Source organism: Pan paniscus, chromosome 3 (genome assembly GCF_029289425.2).
Source record: "Pan paniscus chromosome 3, NHGRI_mPanPan1-v2.0_pri, whole genome shotgun sequence".
Classification (NCBI taxonomy): domain Eukaryota; kingdom Metazoa; phylum Chordata; class Mammalia; order Primates; family Hominidae; genus Pan; species Pan paniscus.
Window position 1 is genome coordinate 39,353,170 of NC_073252.2, and position 22,696 is coordinate 39,375,865.

The 22,696-nt window shown below is 38.9% G+C and overlaps 1 protein-coding gene and 1 long non-coding RNA gene across 11 annotated transcripts in view; one reads left to right on the forward strand and one right to left on the reverse strand.

Moving 5' to 3' along the window:
- Positions 1–17,918, reverse strand: part of LOC129397581 (uncharacterized) — a 119,903-nt gene extending 101,985 nt beyond the window's left edge. For all 6 annotated transcript variants that reach the window (XR_008625124.2, XR_008625121.2, XR_008625127.2 and 3 more), the window contains exon 1: positions 17,781–17,918. This is a non-coding gene — a long non-coding RNA (uncharacterized LOC129397581). The remainder of the gene's footprint in view (positions 1–17,780) is intronic.
- A 74-nt stretch (positions 17,919–17,992) lies between these two features.
- WDR19 (WD repeat domain 19) overlaps positions 17,993–22,696 on the forward strand; it is a 106,046-nt gene continuing 101,342 nt past the window's right edge. For 4 of the 5 annotated variants that reach the window (XR_004671025.3, XM_034958443.3, XM_063603513.1 and 1 more), the window contains exons 1-3: positions 18,125–18,277; positions 21,439–21,530; positions 22,243–22,308. Coding sequence is in view for 4 of the 5 variants with exons in the window: in XM_034958443.3 (XP_034814334.3) it covers positions 18,272–18,277; positions 21,439–21,530; positions 22,243–22,308 (164 nt within the window). In the remaining variant the exon portion in view is untranslated. Of the gene's footprint in view, positions 18,278–21,438; positions 21,531–22,242; positions 22,309–22,696 lie in introns of all 5 variants that reach the window. The other variant, XM_003832181.6, reaches the window with a different exon arrangement.

Consider the following 22,696-nt stretch of genomic DNA (forward strand, 5'->3'; position numbering starts at 1 on the left):
GTGGAAGGGAATTGAATCATGGGGGCGGGTCTTTCTCGTGCTGTTTTCGTGATAGTGAATAAGTCTCACGTGATCTGATGGTTTTATAAAGAGGGGTTCCCCTGCACAAGCTCTCTCTCTGCCTGCCGCCATCCACTGAAGATGCGACTTGCTCCTCCTTGCCTTCTGCCATGATTGTGGGGCCTCCCCAGCCCTGTGGGACTGTAAATCCATTAAACCTCTTCTTCTTCCCAGTCTCGGGTATGTCTAAATCAGCAGCATGAAAACGGATTGATACACTAAATAAATATAAGGTGTCCTGGCCATAGGATCCCCTCCTGAGTATAATAAAAATATATGTGGTATTTTAACACAATTAGGAGGTAGCAAGCTCTCTACCCCGGGTGAAGGTCTGGAGAGGAGTTTGGGCTGAGTTTAGTATAAAAGAAGATCTGCATCTTATACCATATGTAAAAACTAATTCTATATTAAAGACTTAAGTGTAAAAAAATTGAAATCATTCAATAAAGTCACCTATAAACAGATAAAAACTTCAAAGCCAAGACTAGAAACCAAGTAGCTATTTTTAAAATAGACATGTTTAACTACACGAGAATATGAAAAAGAGCTCTTACAAATTGACAATAAAAAAAGAAAAACAACTCCATAAAGTTAGATAGCAGAAGAACAAATTGAAATAGCCAACAAACATGAAAAGTGTTCAAATTCATTAGCTCTCAGGGAAATGCAAGTTAAAGTAAGAATGAAACTTTATTCCTATCAGACTAGCAAAAATTAGGAGAACCTATGAAAATTGTTGATCGTTTCTGGTGAGAAAGTGAAGGAAAAGTACTTTCATAAGTTGCTAGTGGGAGCATTAAGCATTATAATCTTTTTGAAAATCACTCTGATAAATCTATTAAAATTAAAAATACATATACTCCTCAGCCCAACAATTCTACTCATGGGAATTTATTCCAAAGAAATAAAAGTATGATTATGTTAAAAATATCTATAAGGACCTCAATGTTCTAGTAGCAAAACCCTGAGCATAAAGTGGATGCCACAGGGGAAAGATGAAATGGGATTTGGAGGAATATCCAGAAGATATTATTGAATGAGAAAGGTAAGATACAGAAAAAAAAATGTGTATACATTACCATTTGTTCAACAGTGCCACAAAAACACCATTACATATATGGATACACACACACAAACACATATACATGTGTGTGCCACATTTATGATTTATGACCATAGAGGAAAAGTATGGCAGAATTCATATTAAGTTGCTAACATGTATTGTCTTCTTGTGGGGAGGGGGAAAGGGTTTATGAGGAGGAAGAAGGGAAGGGAAGAAATGGTGGAAAAAAAGGAAGGAAAAAAGCTACACTAAAAATTATTACACTCTTTTTAGTAGATCTTACTGCTACCCCTATTTTCCCTTCTGCTGACCAAGGTGGTCCACCACATTCCTAAGAAACACGAAACACATTACACTAAAAATGAGTGCTGCAAAAGCACTAAGCAACTGGAAAAAATTATACAGGTTAAAGAATAGGTAATTCTTATATGAAAAGAGCAAAATTATATCCATTCTTTCATTTTTTAGCTAGCTAATACAAGGAGTTTCTTTTAACAATAAGTATCTTGATGGCCAATTCCTAGCTAATAAATGCCATCAATTCATATTAAAATATAAACTGAGTGTTTATTCTGTGCAAGGCACTACTCAAGGCACTGTAGAAAACACAAAACAATCAAGGTCCCCCACTTTCCTTTCTGTTTTAACATGTGGAAGACTGGAAGACTTCCATCCTCACATCTTCTAGTCTGCTCAAAGCACTGTAGAAAATCCTAAATGCAAAAAGTAGCATCCTCTTCTTCACAAGAATGGGAAATGTCATTCAGTGTAGAGCTCCCATTAGTTACGACTAGTTCTAAAAGTATTCAGCATTTTTCATATTGTAGCACTGCCTGTATTCTTCCAGTCAAGCTAAACTGTCCTCAGCTCCTTCGGTGTCTCTCCGTGAAAAGATTTTCCTGTGTGCTCCTTGAAGGAAGCTACCCCATGAAACTTAACCACCCAGCTTCCACTGGCTAAGGGTCTTTTCTCATTCAAAAATCTCCTATACTCTATCCGAGCTTCAGTGAATTCAGTCTCACTTCCTCATGCTATTCAGTTCTATTACAAGCCTTCCATCAAACATTTAAGAAGAGGAAAAAATAAAGACAAAAACCAACCCCCTAACCCCCAAATCAAACCAAGTGAAACACATTTTACTTCTTTTTATTTCCCTCTGGGGAAAAACATTATTCACCCTCGTGGCTTTAACTGCCAATGACTATATGCCAATGACAACATGTCTAGCTGTGACCCCTCGTAAGGCCCACTTCCAAGTTAGACATTAGACATCTCCAACTTGATATCCCATGAGTCCCTCATGATTTAATATACTCCAAACCAAACTGATACTCCCCAAATCTCATCTATCTGTATATCTTAGCTACTTATTCGGCTGCAGAAGCCAGAACCCTGAGTCCTGCTTGATTTATAATTTTGTTTTGTTTTATTGCTTATTATCTGTACAACTATGTAGCTTCTCGAAGACTGATTGAGTCTTTGATCTCTGTAACTGGCATGATGCAGTATCTGGCATATAAAAGTTGAACAGGTCAGGCATGGTGGCTCACACCTGCAATCTCAGCACAAGGGCAACAAAGCGAGAACTCCACTTCCATAAATAAATACATAAGTCAGCCAGATGCAGTGGCATGTGCCTGTATTCCTAGTTACTCAGGAGGCGAAGGCAGGAGGATTGCTTGAACCCAGGAGTTTGAGAGCAGCCTGGACAACATAGCGAGGCCTTGTCTCTGCTAAAAATCAAATAAATTAGCCGGGCATGGTGGTGCATACTTGTTGTCCCAGCTACTCAGGAGGCTGAAGCTGGAGGACTGTTCGAGCCCAGGAGATCAGGGCTGCAGGGAGCTATGATTGTACCAGTGCACGCCAGCCTGGGCAACAGAGCAGAGGCCCTGTCTCAAAAACAAAAAAAAGTGCACTATGAAAAATGTGTATATGGATTTTAAGATTATTTTGCACCAAAATAAACTTGTACCAGCTTGTTACAACATGTCTGAACAAGATCTAGTTTGAGGTAGTAAAAAGAATAAGACATCAGTTTTAAAAAGATCCCTATCAGAGCAACATGCTACTGAAATTGAAACGAAACAAACATCGACTTTATGGTGGGGCATGGGTGGGAGAATGGTGAAATCACTGATGCTTTACGGGAAGTTTATGGGGACAATGCCCCAAGGAAATCAGCAGTTTACAAATGGATCAGTCCTTTTAGGAAGGAACAAGACAAGCTGAAGATGAAACTCACGGCGGCAGACCACCCACATCAATTTTTTAGAAAAAAATGATAAAAATGTTTGCAGTGGTTCACACCTATAATCCCAGCATTTTGGGAGTCCAAAGCGGGTAGATCACAAGGTCAGGAGATCGAGATCAGCATGGACAACATGGTGAAACCCCCTCTCTACTAAAAATACAAAAATTAGCCAGGCATGGTGGCGTATGCTTATAGTTCCAGCTACTCAGGAGGCTGAGGCATGAGAATTGCCTGAACCCAGGAAGCAGAGCTTGCAGTGAGCCAAGATTGTGCTGCTGCTGCTGCACTTCAGTTTGGGCAACAGAGTGAGACTCTGTCTCAAAAAAAAAAAAAAAAAAAAAAAAAAAGGATGTGGCTCAAGATCCTGAAGTATTGCTTTGAAGAATTGTAATGGGAAATGAAATACAGCTTTACCAGTACAATCCAAAAGGCAAAGCACAATCAAAGCAATGGCTACTAAGAGATGGAAGTAGTCCAGTCAAAGCAAAAGCAGACCAGTCAAGCGCAAAGGTCATGGCAAAAATTTTCAGGGATGCGCAAGGCATTTTACTTGTTGACTGTCTGAAGGGCCAAAGAACAATTAGATCTGCTTATTATAAGTGTTTTAAGAAAGTTAGCCAAGGCTTTAGTTTAAAAAAAAAATGCCTGGAAAAGCTTCAGCAGAGTCCTCTACCATGACAATGTTCATGCTCATTCCTCTCATCAAACAGGGGCAATTTTGCAAAAGTTTCAATGGGAAATCACTAGGTTTTTGCCTTACAGTCCTGATTTTGCCCCTTCTGACTTCCTTTTGTTTTCAAATCCTAAAAAATCTTGAAAAGGCACCTATTTTTCTTCAGTTGATTATGTAAAAAAGACTGCATTGACTTGGTTAAATTTCCAGGATTCTCAGTTCTTTAGGGGTGGACTAAGTGGCTATCATTGCTTACAAAACTGTCTTGAGCATGATGGAGTTATTTTGAGAAATATGTTTACATTTTTAATTTTTATCTTTTAATTTCATCTTTCAAAAACTTTTTGAAGTCCTCTTGTATAGTACACTGGATTCTTGACATTAGTGACCTCAGAGACTTTTTTTTTTTTCTGAGACAGAGTCTTGCTCTGTCACCCAGGCTGGAGTGCAGTGGCGTGATCTCACCTCACTGCATCCTCCACCTCCCAGATTCAAGCGATTCTCCTGCCTCAGCCTCCCAAGTAGCTGGGATTACAGGTGCATGCCACCACGCCCAACTAATTTTTGTATTTTTAGTAGAGACAGGGTTTCACCATGTTGAACCAGTCATATTCATGAGTATGTCAACATTTGTACAGGCTTCTGGCTTTCTACTGTCAGTTTGGCTCTGTAACATATTTTTTTCCTCTTGAGAATTATTTACCACAAAGAAACAAATTTAATCACTTATTAATACAAATGATAACATGTAGAATAAAACAAATTCCAAAAAGTTGCAAATGCCAGATAGAAAACTAAGCTCACTCACAAGATAAGTGATCTGATGGCACTACACATCAGCCTCAAAGCTTGTAATTCAAATACTCCATGACTTTCAGAGCCATTTGCAAGCAGCTGAAACTGCAAATGCTAGATCTGTAATTGTCAGTGGAGTCTGTTTTTACATGTTAAAAGAAAACAAATGTACTATGCACAATAATGTCATTGATTTTTAAAAATTCTTTGTTGAAAGAAAACCAATATTTTATACTGTTTATGTTTAAATATAATACTTCTCAGGTCTTTCTACATAGTAATTTTATGATTTGTTTTTAATGAAGCTTTCAAAGAAAAACTTTGGTCTCAAACTTTAAAATGGGTGAATTGCATAGTTTTGAATCTTCGCAGCTTGAGAAAAATTACTGGTAATTATGTTTAAAATTAGAACTGGTTGCATTGTGCTTTGCTTCTGATTTCTGTTGGCACTTGTGATAGCTTTTAAATGACCATAAATTCTTTGTGATTATTTGCATTGAGCAGTGGAATATTTTTCCCCTCCTCTTATCTCTGGGTTGAATCTGTGAATCGGTTAACCAAAAGAATGTGGCAGAAGTGGGCATCATGACAGTTGACAGCTTCCAATTTTACCTCTTTGAGCTTACTCTTGGGATGCTCTCTCTCAGAATCCAGCTACCATGTTCTGAGAAGCCCAAGCCACGTGGAGAGGCCACATATTAAGTAGCCACATGTAAGTAAGCTTTGGCTAATAGCTCCAGGTGGGCTCCCAGCCAATAGCCAGCAGCCAGTAGCAAACATCAAATGTCAGCCATCTGAGTGAGCCATCTTGGACATTCCAAACTAATCAAGCCCACAAATGACAGGAGCCTATGCCAACATCACATAGAGGAGAAAAACCATTGTGGAGAGCCCAGTCAACCATAGAATTGTGAAATAATAAAGTGGTTATTACTTTAGACCATTACATTTTGCTGTTGTGCAACAACAGATTTATTTATTTATTTATTTATTTAGAGACAGAGACTCACACTGTCACCCGGGCTAGAGAGCAGTGCAATCTCAGCAGTGCAATGTGCAATCTCAGCTCACTGCAACCTCTGCCTCCCGGGTTCAAGTGATTCTCCTGCCTCAGCCTCCCAAGTAGCGAGGATTACAGGTGCCCACCACCATGCCCAGCTAATTTTTTGTATTTTTAGTAAAGACGGGGTTTCACTGCCTTGGCCAGGCTGGTCTCAAGCTCCTGACCTCGTGATCTGCCCACCTCAGCCTCCCAAGTGCTGGGATTACAGGTGTGAGCCACCACACCCGGTCAGATTTTTTTAAAATGCTATTGCATGCTTTCATATCAGTTGGCCCTATTGAACACTACCATTGGGGGATGAAAGTTTATTGTTCGTATGGTCCACAAATAAAGGCTTAAAACTTGCTTCTTAAATGTGCTATTTTAATTCTTCTGATAGTACACACACCATCTCAGACTGTACTGCTACCGAATTCTTTCATAATAACTGATGTGGATATGATATTTGCATGACCTTGTGAAATGAAACCACATTCTTTCATACTTAAAAAAACACTTTCTTGTTACGTAAGCACTCAGTTTCCCCACTCTAGAACCTCTCTGATTGTACGTACTTCTCATACCCTCTCTGATTGTACGTACTTCTCATACCCTCTCTGATCGTACCCGCTTCACACACCCTCTCTGATCGTATGCGCTTCTCACACCCTCTTTGATCGTACACGCTTCTCATACCCTCTCTGATCATAGGTGCTTCTCACACCCTCTCTGATCACAGGTGCTTCTCACACCCTCTCTGATCACAGGTGCTTCTCATACCCTCTCTGATCATATGCGTTTCTCATACCCTCTCTGATCATACACTTTTCATACCCTCTGATCACATGCACCTTTTCGTGCCACATTGCTGGCATACTTACTAGCAAATTAGTAACATTTGACACTTGGTAGGGATAAATTTGTCAAAAATATTTGACACTTGGTTTTTTTTTTTGTTTTTTTGTTTGTTTGTTTTTCTTTTTTTTTCGAGACGGAGTCTCACACTGTCGCCCAGACTGGAGTGCAGTGGCGCGATCTCAGCTCACTGCAACCTCCACCTCCCGGGTTCAAGCAATTCTCCTGCCTCAGCCTCCCGAGTAGCTGGGACTACAGGCACGCACCACCAGGGCCAACTAATTTTTGTATTTTTAGTAGAGACGGGGTTTCACAATGTTGGCCAGGATGGTCTCGATCTCCTGACCTCGTGATCCGCCGGCCTCGGCCTCCCAAAGTGCTGGGATTACAGGCATGAGCCACCGGCGCCCCGCCAAAATTTGACACTTTGAAACTGCTTGTCATGAATCTTTTTTAAATTCACATGAGTCAGGAACTGTATCTATCACAATATCGTATCTATAATAATGATGATCTTGCTACACAGAAGTGCTATAAAATTTAACCAGTTTATTTTTGCATATAAAAACCAAAGTTTGCTTCTCAGATTTTAGAAAATACTATTTCCCTTATTGATCATAACACCTATGTTTTATGAAGTGTATCTGCCAGTTTTTTACAGCTTGATATGTAATTTATAAGCCACAAAATCCACCATTTAAAAGTGTGCAATTCAATGGCTTCAATATATTCACAGAATTATACAATTATCACCACCATGTAATTTTAGAAAAATTTTCATCACTCCCCAGAATAAAAACATCCACACACCACTAAACTACTTTCTGTCTCTACAGATTTACATATTTGGGATATACAGTATAAATGGAATCATACAATATGTGGCCTCTTGTGACTGGCTTCTTTCACTTAGCATAATCCTTTCAAAGCTCATCTCATAGTACATGTTGTAGCATGTACTTAATTCCTTTTTATTGATTAATAATACTTTGTTATATGGATTTGCCACATTTTGTTTATCTATTCATCAGTTGATGCACATTTGTGTTGTTCTCACTTTGGGGCTATTATGAATAATGCTATTATGAATGCTGCCATATCCTTCATTTTTGGCCATATGCTTTCATTTCTGTTGGGTAGATACTTAGAAGTGAAACTGCTAAGTTAAATGTTCATTCTATGTTTAACATTTTAAGGAACTACCAGACCGTTTTCCAAAATGGTCACACCATTTCAAATTTCTGCCAGCAATGTATGAAGGTTTCAATAGCTCAACATACTCACCAACAATTGTTATTGTCTTTTTTATTTTAATCATCTTAGTGGGCATGAAGTGCATCTGTGGTTTTGATTTGCATTTCCCTAATGACTAATAATGTTGAATAACTTTGTATAAGCTTATCAGCCATTTATACCTTCCTTGGAGAAATGTCTATTCAAATCATTTTCCCATTTTCAATGGGTTATTTGTCTTGTTTTAGGGTTGTAAGATTTCTTTATCTATTTTGGATATAAATATTTTATCAGATATATGATTTGCAATTATTTTCTTTCAATCTATGGGTTATCTTTTTACTTTCATGATGTTTTTAGAAGCATAAAACTTTTTAATTTTGATGAAGTACAAGCTGTCTATTTTTTTCTTTTGTCACTTGCGATTTTGTTGTCAGGTCCAATAAATAATTGTCTAAACCAAGGTCAGGAATTCTTAGGCTTTTTCTAAAAATTTTATAGTTTAACTCACATTTAGGACTTTGATCCATTTGAGTTAATTTTTGTATATTCTGTGAGGTAGGGGTGCAATTTCATTTTTTGCATGTCCCAACACCAATTGTTGAAAAAATCTATTCTTTCACCCATTGAATTGTCTTGACAACCATTGAAAATCAGTTGGCCTCAGATGTATGGTTTTATTTCTGGACTCTCAGTTCTGTTCTGTTGATCTATATATAGTATCCTATGCCAATACCACACTATTTTAGTTGCTGCAGCTTTGTAGTAAGTTTTGAAAATGTGAGTTCTCCAACTTTATTCTTTTGTTTTGGGTATTCTGGTCCCTTAAAATTCCAGTTTAACCATAGTGGCACATTGGTTGAACTAAGTACAGTTGATGAACTAAGGCTGATATATTTTTGTCAACCAAAGTCCACAGTTTACATTGGGGTTCACTTTTGGTGTTGTGCAGTCTATGGGTTTTCACAAATGTATAATGATATGTATTCACCATAGTAATACAGTATTGTATAGAATAGTGACACTGCCCTAAAAATCCTCTGTGCTCTGCCTATTTCTCCTGCTATATCCATAGTTTTGTTATAGTTATATCCATAGTTTTCCCTTTTCCAAAATGTCATGTAGTTAGAATCATACAGTATGTGGCCTTTTCTGAATGGCTTCTTTCACTCAGCAATTTGCTGCTAAGGTTCCTACATATATTTTCATGGCTTGATAGTTCACTTCCTTTTAGTGCTGAGTAATATTCCATAGTCTGGATATACCATGGCTTATTTATCCATTCACTTACTAACAAACATCTTGATAATCTTGATTGCCTCTAAGTTTTAGCAATTATGAATAAAGCTGCTATAAACATCTTTGTACAGATTTTTGTGTGGACATAGTTTTCAATTCATTTAAATAAATACCAAGGAATATGACTGCTGGACTGTATGTTTGCAGTATGTTTAGTGTTGTAAGAAACTGCCAAACAATCTTCCAAAGAAGCCGTGCCATTTTGGATTCTCACCAGCAATGAATGAGAGTTCCTGTTGTGCCACATCCTCACTTGCATTTGGTGTTGTCAGTGTTCCGGATTTTGGTCATTCTAATGGGTGTGTAATAGTCGTTGTTTTAATTTACAATTCCCTAATGATATATGATTTTGAACATTTCTTTATCTTGCCATCTGTATACCTTCTTTGGTGAGGTGTCTGTTCGGGTCTTTTACACATTTTAAAATCAGGTTTTTTTGTTTTCTATTGCTGGGTTTTAAGAATTCTTTGTATATTTTGGGTAACAATCCTTTATCAAATGTGTTTTTTGCAAATATTTTCTCCCAGTTTGTGGCTTGTCTTATTCTCTTCACAGTTGTCTTTTGCAAGGCAGAAATTTTAAATTTTAATGAAGTCCAGCTTATCAATTATTTCTTTTTTAAAAAATTTTATTATTATTATTCTTTAAGTTTTAGGGTACATGTGCACAACATGCAGGTTTATCAATTATTTCTTTCAGGGACCATGCTCTTAGTGTGATATCTAAAAAGTCATCACCATACCCAAGTTCATCTTAGATTTTCTCCTATATTCTAGAAGCTTTATAGTTCCACATTTTACATTTAGGTTTATGATCCACTTTGAGTTAATTTTTGTAAAGGCTCTGTGTCTAGATTCATTTCTTGCATGTGGATGTCCAGTTGTTCCACCACAACTTGTTGAAAAGACTACTTTTGCTCCACTGTATTGCCTTTACTCATTTGTCAAAGATTAGGCAGGGCACCGTGGCTCACGCCTGTAATCCCAGCACTTTGGGAGGCTGAGATGGGTGGATCACCTGAGGTCAGGAGTTTGAGACCAGGCTGACCAACATTGTGAAACCCCATGTCTACTAAAAATACAAAAATTGGCTGGCCGTGGTGGTGTGCAACTGTAGTCCCAGCTACTCGGGAGACTGAGACAGGAGAATCACTTGAAGCCAGGAGGTGGAGGTTGCAGTGAGCCGAGATTGTGCCACTGTACTCCAGCCTGGGTGACAGAGTGAGACTCCATCTCAAAAAAAACAAAAAAAATCAGCTGACTAAATTTATGTGGGTCTTTTCTATGCTTTCTATTCTGTTTTATTGATCTATTCATCAATTCTTTCATCAGTATCATGTTCTCTGATTACTGTGGCATAAGTCTTAAAGTCAGGTAGTGTCAGTCTTCCAATTTTGTTCGTCTCCTTCAAAACTGAGTTGGGTCTTTTGCCTCTCCGCATAAACTTTAGAATCAGTTTGTCAATAGCCACAAAATAATTTGCTGGGATTTTGATTGCATTCAATCTGTAGATTAAGTTGGGAAAAACTGACATCTTAACGATTCTGAGTTTTCCCATCCATGAACCTGGACTATTTCTCCAACAAAGTTTTATAGTTTTCTTCATATAGATCTTGTACATATTTTGTTAGATTTATAGCTATGTATTTCATTTTGGTGATGCTGGTGTAAATGATATTGGTTTTTAAATTCAAGTTCTACTTGTTTGTTGCTGGTATAGGGGAAAGTGATTGACTTTTGTGCATTAACACTGTATCTTGCAAACTTACTATAATCACTTATTAGTTCCAGGAGGGCTTTTTTGTCCATTCCTTCAGATTTTCTACATAGACAATCACATCATGTGCAAACAAAGACAGTTTTTTCCCCCTCCCTTCCCAATTAGTATACCCTTCATTTTCTTTCTGGTCTAATTGCATTAGCTACAACTCTCAGTATGATGCTCAAAAGGAGTGGTAAGAAGGGGACATCCTTGCCTTGTTCTTGATCTTAGTGGGAAAATCCTCAAGTTTCTCACCAGCAAGTATGATGTTAGCTATAGGTTTTTTTGTAGTCAGTCTTTATCAAGTTGGGAAGTTTTCCTCTATTCCTAGTTTGTTGAGAGTTTTATCATGAATTAATGTTAGATTTTGTCAAATGCTTTTTTCTGCATCTATTGGTCTACAAACATAGCTTTTCTTCTTTAGCCTGTTGATGTGATGAATTATATTCATTGTTTTTCCAATGTGGAACCAGCCTTGTATGCCTAGAATAAATCCCACTTGGTTATGGTGTATAATTCTTTCTATATGTTGCTGGATTTGATTTGCTTACATTTTGTTGAGAATTTTTGCATCTATGGTCATGAGAGATATTGGTCTATAGTTTTCTTTTCTTGTAATGTCTTTGTCTTGGTTTGGCATTAGTGTAATGCTGGCCTTATAGAATGAGTGATGAAGTATTCACTCAGGTTCTATTTTCTGAAAGAGACTATAGAGAATTGGTATAATTTCTTCCTTAAATGTTTGGTAGAATTCACGAGTGAACCTGTCAGAATCTGGTGCTTTCTCTTTCAGAAAATTATTATTATTATTATTATTTATTTATTTATTTATTTTGAGACCAAATCTTGCTCTTGTCACCCAGGCTGGAGTGCAGTGGTGCAATCTTGGCTCACTGCAACCTCCACCTCCGAGGTTCAAGCGATTCTCCTGCCTCAGCCTCCCGAGTAGCTGCGATTACAGGCGCCTACCACCACGCACAGCTAATTTTTGTATTTTTAGTAGAGGTGGGGTTTCACCATGTTGGCCAGGCTGGTCTCTAACTCCTGACCTCAGGTGACCCGCCCGCCTCAGCCTCCCAAAGTCCTGGGATTACAAGCATGAGCTACTGCACCCAGCCTAGAAAATTATTAATTATTGATCTGATTTTTTAAATAGATACAGGCTATTCATTAGTAATTCATTAGTACAGCTGACATTAGTAATTTTTGAGCTTCTCTCTTTTCTTCTTAGCCTAGCTAGAGGCTAGTCAGTTTTGCTCTTTTCAAATAACCAACTTTTGGTCTCCTTTCTCTATTGATTTCCTATTTTCAATTTTATTGATTTCTGCTCTAATTCTTATTATATCTTTTATTTTTCTTACTTTAAATTTAAATTTTCTTTTTCTAGTTTCCTAAAGTGGAAACTTAGATTATTGATTTTTAGAGCTTTCTTCTTTTCTAAAATATGCATTTGATGCTATAAATTTCTATCTTCCCCAGGCATGGTAGCTTATGCCTGTAATCCCAGCATGTTGGGAGACCAAGGTGGTAGTATAGCATGAAGCCAGCAGTTTGAGGCTGCAGTGAGGTATAATTATGCTGCTGCATTCCCACTCCAGCCTGGGCTTCAGAGCAAGACCACAATGCAAAAAAACAAAACAAAACAAAACAAAACAAAAACAAACAAACAAAAAAATCCCCTCTAAGCACTGCTTTCACCACATCCCACAAATTTTAACAAGTGTATTTTCACTTTATTTAGTTCAAAATATTTTAAATTTCCCTTGAGATTTCTTCTTTGATCCATGTGTTATCTAGAAGTGTATTGTTTAATCTCCAAGTATTTGGGGATTTTCCAGCAACTTTTCTGTTATTGATTTCTAGTTTAAATACATAAGGATTGAGATCAGACATTGTATGGTTTCATTTCTATTTGCTCTTCGTTCTTATTTTTGTCTTCTACACTTTTTTAACCTGCCTTTTGTGGTTTTAACTGAGCATTTTATATTATTCCATTTTCTCTCCTTTCTTAGCATATCAATTATACTTTCCTAAAATCTTTTTTTAGTAGTTGCCCTATATTTAGCAATATACATTTACCAAGTCCACTGTCAAATAACACTTTACCACTTCACAGGTAATGTAAGTACCCTATATAATATAATAAAATATTTCTATTTCTTCCCTCCCATTCCTTAAATCATTGTTATCATTAATTTCCCTTACATATAAGCATATATTTATATATAAGCATGTCATTGAATATATTGCTATTCTTATTCAGAACTGTTACCTGTTAAATCAATTAAATATTAGAAAAAATAGTTAATTATACCTTCATTTATTCTTTTCCCAATGCTTTCTTTCTTTACGGATATCTGAGTTTCTGACATATATCATTTTCTTTCTCTCTAAAAAAAAAAAACTTCTTTTAATATTTCTTGTTCAAGGCAGGTCTACTGGCAACAAATTCCCTCAAATTTTTTTTTTTTTTTGTCTAAGAAAGTCTTTACTTCTTCACTTTTTAAAATCTTTGATTTTAATTTAAAAATTAGCTTAATGATAAGTATAATTTAATGTCTATATGTAATACCATGTGTACATCTACATGAACACTGTATGTTTTACCTTGGTTTTATATCAAAGTTTTTACTTAAATCTTTACCAAGAGAAGAATCACCATCTGTTAGTGACATATTGCAATTAAACTATGAAACGATTCTGAATTTTTTTTTCTATTTTGAAGATACTTTTATTTTTAAGGAGGAATTAGTTTCTCTTCAGATGTTCATTTTTGACTCTGAAAATTTTAATTTTTTTTGGTCTAGACTGGTTTGAAACAGTGACATTATTTTGTGTACTAGGATGTCCTCTTGTTTGGACAGATTTATATACTAATTAGAAAGCTGCTAACACCCTTATTTCAACTCATTGAGATAATTTAGATTCTTAAAACATAAGGAGAGATAACTTGTTGGAAACATTTTTATAACTTTAGTTAAAAACAGTATAAAAAACATAAAACACTTTTTTTTTTTTGAGACAGGGTTTCACTCTGTCACCCAGGCTGGAGCGCAGTGGCGTGATCATAACTCAATGCAGCCTTGAATGCCATGTGATACCCTCAAAGGATTCTCCTGGCTTAGCCTCCCAAGTAGCTGGCACTGTAGGCACATGCCACCATGCCTGGCTAATTTTTTTTTTTTTTTTTCTGTAGCAAAGGGGTCTTGCTTTGTTGCCCAGGCCATTCTCAAATTCCTGGGCCCAAGTGAACCTCCCACCTCTGGCCTCCCAAAGTGCTGGGATTACGGGCTTGAGCTGCTACTCCTGGCCATGAAACACATTAAAACATTTTTAAGTCTACATGAAACAACTGTACCTCCTTCATAGTACAGGATCAACTTCCTCATCCTTACACAAAAATATTTCTCAGTTCCATTTACTGATATTCAGGGATTTGAATCCTCATATAGTGTTCCTGTAAAAATGTGTGTGTGTGTTTTACATTAAATCATAATCAGTAGTATTGTTTAACCCCCAAATAATGTTTACATGAAATACTCTTTTTTTTCAAGTCTTGATCTGATTACTGACCACTACATCCTTGTAGTATCAAAACACTTAGAACTAAAGTAGCTTTACTGTTGAGTCAGGAGGAAAATGCATGGCAAGAAGCAGTTCCAGTTTGAAAAAAGACAGGTCAAGATCCTTTCACCAAAGTTAGCCATTTTGAGTTTGGCATCTAATCAATGAGGAGTGGACTCCTTCACTTGTGAAGGATAATTTTACAGGATACAGAATTCTAGATTTGTGGGTTTAAAAAAAATTCTCAATACTTTAAATATTTTATTCCGCTCTCTTCTTCCTTTCATGGTTTCTGAGAATTCAATGTAATTCTTATCTTAGCTCCTCTATACGTAATGCCCCCCTCCCCTCAGCTTCTTTCACGATTTTTGAAAAATATTTTATTTTTCAAAGTTTAAATATGATATGCCCAGGTGTGGTTTATTGAGCACTTATCCGTTTGGAGTTCTCTGAGCTTCCAGGATGTGTGATTTGTTGTCAGACATGAACTTGGGGGAAATTAATCATGAGCATTCTTCATTTCTGTTCGTGTTTTTGATCTCTAGCATTTCTTTTTGAGTCTTTATTAGAATTTCTATCTCTCTGCTTGTATTTTCCATCTGCTCTTGCATGTTGTCTACTTTTTCCATTACCTCCAGTAGCACATGCATCTTAGTTTTTTTTTTTTTAAAGTCCTGGTCTAATAATTTCAACACTCCTGCTAGATATGACTCTAGTTCTCCTGCTTGTTCAGTCTCTTCAAGCAGTGTTTTTTGCCTTTTAGTGTGCCTTGTAATTTTTTGTTGAAATCTGGATGCTATGGTTTGAATGTCCCCTCCAAAGCTCATGTTGAAACTTAATCACCAATGTGGCAATATTGAAAGGTGGGGCCTTTAAGAGGCAAGTGGTTCCTGTGTGCCCTGCTTTCATGAATGGATTAATTCATTCACAGATTCATGGATTAATGGGTTAATGAATTAGTGGGTTATCATGGGAGTGAAATTGGTGGCTTTATAAGGAGACCTTAGCTAGAACGTTAGCACACTCAGCCTCCTTGCCATGTGATATCCTGTGCTGCCTCAGGACTCTTCAGAGAGTCCGCACCAGCAAGAAGGATCTCACCAGATGCACTCCCTTGACCTTGGACTTCTCAGTCTCCGTAACTATAACAAATGAGTTCCTTTTCTTTATAAATTACCCGGTTTTATGTATTCTGTCATAAACAATAGAAAACAACTAAGACACCAAACAGGATATACTGGATAGAAGGAATACTTGTAAGTAGGCTTTTAGTGGTATGTGGTAAGGTACAGGATAGGGCAAGTGTTCTATAGTCCTGTGATTAGGCCTCAGCCTTTAGTGAGCCTGTGTGGATGGTAAAAGTCACCAGTACTTCCTTCTTTTTTGAGACGGAGTCTAGCTCCGTCACCAGGCTGGAGTGCAGTGGCACAATCTCAGCTCATTGCAACCTCTGCCTCCCAGGTTCAAGCGATTCTCATGCCTCGGCCTCCCGAGTAGCTGGGATTACAGGCATGTGCCGCCACGCCAGGCTAATTTTTTTTTTTTTTTTTTTTTTTTTGAGCGGAGTCTTGCCTTGCTCTGTCGCCAGGCTGGAGTGCAGTGGCGCGATCTAGGCTCACTGCAACCTCCCCCTCCCGGGTTCAAGCGATTCCCCTGCCTCAGCCTCCCGAGCAGCTGGGACTACAGGTGCGCACCACCATGCACAGCTAATTTTTTGTATTTTAGTAGAGACGGGGTTTCACCATGTTGGCCAGGCTGGTCCTGAACTCCTGACCTCAAGTGAGCCCCCCACCTCGAACTTCCCAAGTGCTGAGATTACAGGTGTGAGCCCCTGAGCCTGGCCACCAATACTTCTTTTTGTTGTTTTTTTGACGGAGTCTCGCTCTATCGCCCAGGATGGAGTGCAGTGGCGCCATCTCCGCTCACTGCAAGCTCCGCCTCCCGGATTCACGCCGTTCTCCTGCCTCAGCCTCCCGAGTAGCTGGGACTACAGGCGCCCGCCAATACTTCTTAATCTCCCACACTTAAGTGGAACAGGATGGTTTATGGAGGCTGAAGTTGAGTATTTCCCTTCTCCTAGGTAGTTTAGGGTCTGATAAAACCCCAGCAGACTAGGCTTTGGTAAAAATACTTTCTCCTGAGGGCAGGTCTTGTTAAGAACTGATTGCTCTGGCTATTTTTAAATGGTTACCCTTTCAGCAGAGGAATCTTTCAGTAAAAATTTAAGTAATTAACCTAACTGTCAGAGGCGTTTGAACCAGAGCGATTCCATTTTGAGTGAGGGCTAGGAAAATGAGGCTGAGACTTGCTGGGCTGAATTCTCAGAATTTAGGCATTCCTCGCCTCTAGATGTTTACGATTAAGGGAACAAATTAATAATGTTTACTAAAACAGACCCAGACTTCGGAGTGTCCAGATATCCCGATATCTGGAGAACAAAGGCATTCCTAATTTTGCTTTAAAGATAATAATATCAATTCTTGCAAAATAATTAAGAAAATTAATCTTTGATCACAAACCCTTGTAGCAGAGCACATCTCCCCATATATACAAGCATTGTACCTAGGGTGGATGCGTCCCTTCTCTTACTTTCAGGAATGTCCTACTCTGTCTATGGAGTAGCTGTCCTTTCACCACTTTACGTGTTTTCATAAACTTGCTTTTACTCAGCACTGAGAACTCGCCCTGAATTCTTTCTTGCGCGCGATCCAAGAACCCTCTCTTGGGGTCTGGATCCGGACCTCTGTCGCAACATAACTGAAAACCCCAGTGCAAAGGCATAGCACCCTACTTAAGAATTTGCAAACATCCATCATTAGTTATTTCAAATCATTGATTAACTTTCTCTAAGCCAATCAGATTCCTACCTGATGTCGAAAAGAAAAGCAAAAGGTAGACTGTTTCAACACTTTCAGACGCTTGGGTAAAAGATGCACTTTCATGCTATAAATAATGCAGCACAAACACTATACAACAGGGCTTTATACTTGGGGAAAAGCTGCCAGATCCAAACTCTAAAGGAAAACTATTAGAGCTCATTTTTCCTGCCCACGTTAGCTAGCACATTTTGGTGAAACTGAAATAAAAAAAAAGCACCAACAACCCTACCTTGAAATAAACTATTGTACCTCTTATGCCTCCTCCCTTCTACCCCAGAAACCTGGAAGAAAAAAAGGTATACCCGAGCTCGTCCAACCCCTCTTTGCGTGGACTGTATAGGAGTATTTGGCCCATCCTGCCTCCTTTAATCCAACATTCTGCGTCTTTTTTCCTTCAGCTTCTCGGCGCCCCCTTCGGCCAGCACTGACATCTTAGTCATCGCAGTCCAAAATTTACGCATGCGCCTTTGAGGGCTCACAGAGCCCGTCTCTCCCGGACGAATCTCAACCAATCAGAGCCAGCCAGGAAGCCAAGGCTCAGCAAGGCCTTGCACTCCCAACTTCCCAGGGAGAGCGTCTCTGATGTCATGTGATTCCACCCTCCGCCTCTCACCCACCCTTGCAGAGGGCGGTGCGCTTGGCCCGGCCCCGCGAGGCACCGCCTTTCAATTAGCACTCGCTGATTGGTCGCTGCTCGCGCGGTCTCCTGGGTGACGGGAACGCGGTAGCCTGCTTGGTGGAGACCGGGTGCGCCTGCGTACTTCGTAGTTCGCGTAGCGGCTCGAGCGTGGAGATGAAGGTAAATAACTTACAAATCCCCGGGGTGGGGCGGGAAAACGCGACTACTGGCCCTTGGTCGCTTTTAAAAGAGGATATCTGTCCCTCTCCCTTCTGAGTTCGTTGGAAATGAGGAAGAGAGAGAGGTGGCCAGAGAGAGCGGGGGCGAAGCTGAAGGGACGAGAGAAAGGAAAGAAAATAGGAGGAGAGGAGAGGGCGGAGAGAGAGGCCTCTCGTTTTGGGGACTGCAGACGCCGTAGAAGCGGTGCAGAAAGTGGGAACCCCTCCCTGGCCGAAATGAGCGGACTGGATCTAAAGATACCCCAGCTTCGCACGCGGAAAGAACTGGTCGAGTTAACGCGTTTGGAGGGTCGCTGTGAAGTTGACTGGGTCCGGTGTCACGAGCTACCTCATTTCTTGGGGCTAAGCCTCTGGCAAGCCGCGCAGCTGCCCAGCGCCTTAAAAAGAATGAAAAGCCTCCTAAAGAATAACCTCAAAATGTATTACCTGTGACCAGTCCAATCACCTGCTAGCGAGTGTACATTATTGACGGGAAATCTGCACCCGAACACTCAGGTCTCACGCTCATGTGCCTCATCCACTGCACGCACGGTTTCTAGGCTTGGGCTTCTTGTTCACCCCACTTTCTGATTTATCAGAGCAGTCCCCCCTTGCTCTGCTCTGGCAAAGAAATGGAAGGCTTTTTTTTTTTTTTTTTTTTTTTTTTACAGAGTCTCGCTCTGTTACCCAGGCTGGAGTGCAGTGGCGCAATCTCTGCTCCCTGCAACCTCCACCTCCTGGGTTCAAGCGATTCTCCTGCCTCAGCCCCCCGAGTAGCTGGGACTACAGGCACGTGCCACCACACCCAGCTAATTTTTTGTATTTTTAGTAGAGATGGGGTTTCACCGTGTTAGCCAGGATGCTGTCACTCTCCTGACCTCGTGATCCCCCGACCTCGGGCTCCCAAAGTGCTGCGATTACAGGCGTGAGCCACCGCGCCCGGCTGGAAGGCTCAATTTTAAAATTATTTTAGATGTCCTCATGCTTCTTCGTGGCTATTAGTGTGGAAATTGGAATTGACGGACCAGTAATCATAACTCCTATTTTTATTTCTAAAGCTCTTTACAATTTATGAAATATTAGAAGTGAAGAGTTATTATTCATGATTTACAGTTGAGAATTTTTTGCTGGAGGCAATTTAAACGACTTACTTAAAGCCCTACAGCTAATAAGCGACAAACAAAATTTAAGTCTTGGTTTTTTGGTTGTGAAGCTAGCAGTTTTTCCTCTGCACGGTATGTGGAGCATCTATAGAGCTCCACTGAAGAAAAATAATATGAGATGACAGCTAGAGGCAAGTCAGCCATTGAAGGTAATGAAATTCAAGTTTAAGGACTTCTCACTTGCATGAAGGAGTTCCAGGGTGAAATGGTCACAAAATTGCAAAAGTAAGATGCTTTTAAATATTCTTTCTTCATGAGTTTCTTTATGCTCTATAAAACTTTTATGTCCCATGATCATAGCCCACCTCTACTTTCAATAGAGGGGAATTTCTTCTTTAGCATGTAAAATGCTTATTGGGACAGGGTGCGGTGGCTCACGCCTGTAATCCCAGCACTTTGGGACGCCGAGGCAGGTGGATCACTTGAGGTCAGGAGTTCGACACCAGCCTGGCCAACATGGTGAAACCCTGTCTCTACCAAAAATATTTTTAAAATTAGCCGGGCGTGGTAGCGTGTGCCTGTAATCGCAGCTATTCCGGAGGCTGAGGCAGGAGAATCGCTTGAACCCAGGAGGCGGAGGTTGCAGTGAGCCAAGATCGCCCCACTGCACTCCAGAGCCTGGGCGACAGAGCAAGACGCTGTCTAAAAAAAAATAAAAATAAAAGTAAACAACCTCATTGCTTTGTGTTTGTTTGGTTGATTGGTAATTTATTTATTTTGAGACGAAGTCTTGCTCTGTCACCCAGGCTGGAGTGCAGTGGCACCATCTCGGCTCACTGCAACCTCCACCTCCCAGGTTCAAGGGATTCTCGTGTCTCAGCCTCCCAAGTAGATGGGATTACAGGCGCGCGCCACCATGCCCAGCTCATTTTTTGGTATTTTTAGTAGAGACGACGTTTCGCCATGTTGGCCAGGCGGTGTTTAATTTTGAGCATTGTAAGAGTTTTGTGTTGCCACACAGACTAAGTCCCGTGTAATAGTATCCAAATTTCATATGCCTAGAAACGGGCATCATTGTTTAATCTATAATTTAACCTAATATTGAAATCTAAATTTTTTCACCGAAACTCATATTCCTAAATGTTCTAGATCAACACTGTCTGATATAAATGTACTGTGAGCTAATGTAATTTCATATTTTTATTGACCATTAAAATTTTTTAAGAAAACAGGTAAAATTTATTTTAATAATATATTTTATCTTACCCAGTATATCAAAAATGTTATTTCAACATGTAATCAATATAAAAATTAACAATGAGATAGTTTACATTCTTTTTCCAGTTGTTGAAATCTGATATACATTTTATATTTACAGCACAGCTAGGTTGGGATTACTTATATTCCAAGTCCTCAATAGCTACATGTGGTTTGTAGCCTCCATATTGGACATCACGTTTCTTGATTGTTTCAAGGAAAAGAAAGAGTTTTCAGTTGATAACATTATTCACCCAGTAGCCAAGTTAAACACTTAATGATGATGTAAATATAACTATGGAACTAATAGAAGAAAATAATGTTGAAAGGAGTAAAGACATTTTGTGTTTTTATCATGTTTAAGATAGCAATTTTTGTTCAGTTTAATCACCAGGAATCCGTGCCACAGATAATTAACTGAATTCAGGCTTCAATTATTTTAGTCTTTAACATCTACAAAACACTAAAATTACATATTTTTGTAAAATTAACATTCAGAAACATTAAAAAGCCAAAAAAAATTTAAAATAAAAGCCCTCCTATATCTTGAGATCTGTAATTTACCAAGTAGTTGTGTATGTTTAGTTGGTTGGTTGATTTTGTTTTATTTCTTTTGTTGTTAACTTCTAGATAAGCTCTAACATAATCCTCACTATCCTGAATCCTATGAAAACATGGTTTTCATGACCATGTTTTGATACCTTTTCTGATCAACACTTGATTGTATGTTTTGAAAATATTAAAAATCGTGTTTATTTTTTAGCGTATTTTCTCACTGCTAGAAAAGACTTGGCTTGGCGCACCAATACAGTTTGCCTGGCAAAAAACATCAGGAAACTACCTTGCAGTAACAGGGTAAGAAACCAATGAATGTTTTAAGCAGTGGTTGTATGCCCATGTAATCACACCATCTACTCAGTAGAAGTTTTTTTTGTTGTTGTTGTTGTTTTTTTAAATGGAGTCTAGCTTTGTTGCCCAGGATGGAGTGCAGTGGCACGATCTCAGCTTGCTGCAACCTCCGCCTCCCAGGTTCAAGTGAACCTGGCCTCAGTAAAAGTTTTTGTCTAACAGTTATATGATAGGAAAAGGAATATATTCATCTCCATTAACATGAAAGTTCATAGAACCTTTTCCCTGGTAATAACTTTTAATGCAAATTATGAAACTATCAGGAGAAAACACTGAAATCATTTGGATGGCAGCTTTATATACATAGATAAATGAAAGAAACATTTAGGCCAGGTGCAGTGGCTCATGCCAATAATCCCAACACTTTGGGAGGCCAAGGCAGGCAGATCACTTGAGGCCAGGAGTTTGAGACCAGCCTGGCCAACATGGTGAAACGCCATCTCTACAAAAATACAAAAATTAGCCAGGTGTGGTGGCAGGCATCTGTAATCCCAGCTACTTAGGAGGCTGAGGCAGGGGAATCGCTTGAACCTGGGAGGTGGAAGTTGCAGTGAGCCAAGATCACACCACTGCACTCCAGCCTGGGCAACAGAGGGAGACTCTGTCTCAAAAAAAAAAAAAAAAGTAAATCATATCTTTATGTTCTGATTGCTTTCAGAGCTGATTATATTGTGAAAATCTTTGATCGCCATGGTCAAAAAAGAAGTGAAATTAACTTACCTGGGTAAGTACAGAAGTAGATTTAAAAAAACCTGTCAAGTTTTGTTGCCTAAAAGATTAAAAAAATACTGCCTTAAAATTATAATCAAATAGAATCTTTTGCTTCTTCCATTTGCAAAGGGATTTGTTTTTTTAGCCATAAGTAGTTATGAAATATGTAGAGATACAGCATGAATTAGAGTTTCTATCTATAAACACCCATATACTCACAGAGAAGCCTTACGGCAGGATTATAAATCAGACCGTGTGAAAGAATTAGAGTCCACACGAAACAATTCTTTTAAATTATAAACAAGTCTTAGTGTTTGTATAGGCAGATAAGATAAACCTGTATCTACTTTAGTTTTCCATCTCTAATAAATTGTTGGAAAATAGTGACTTTCCACATAACT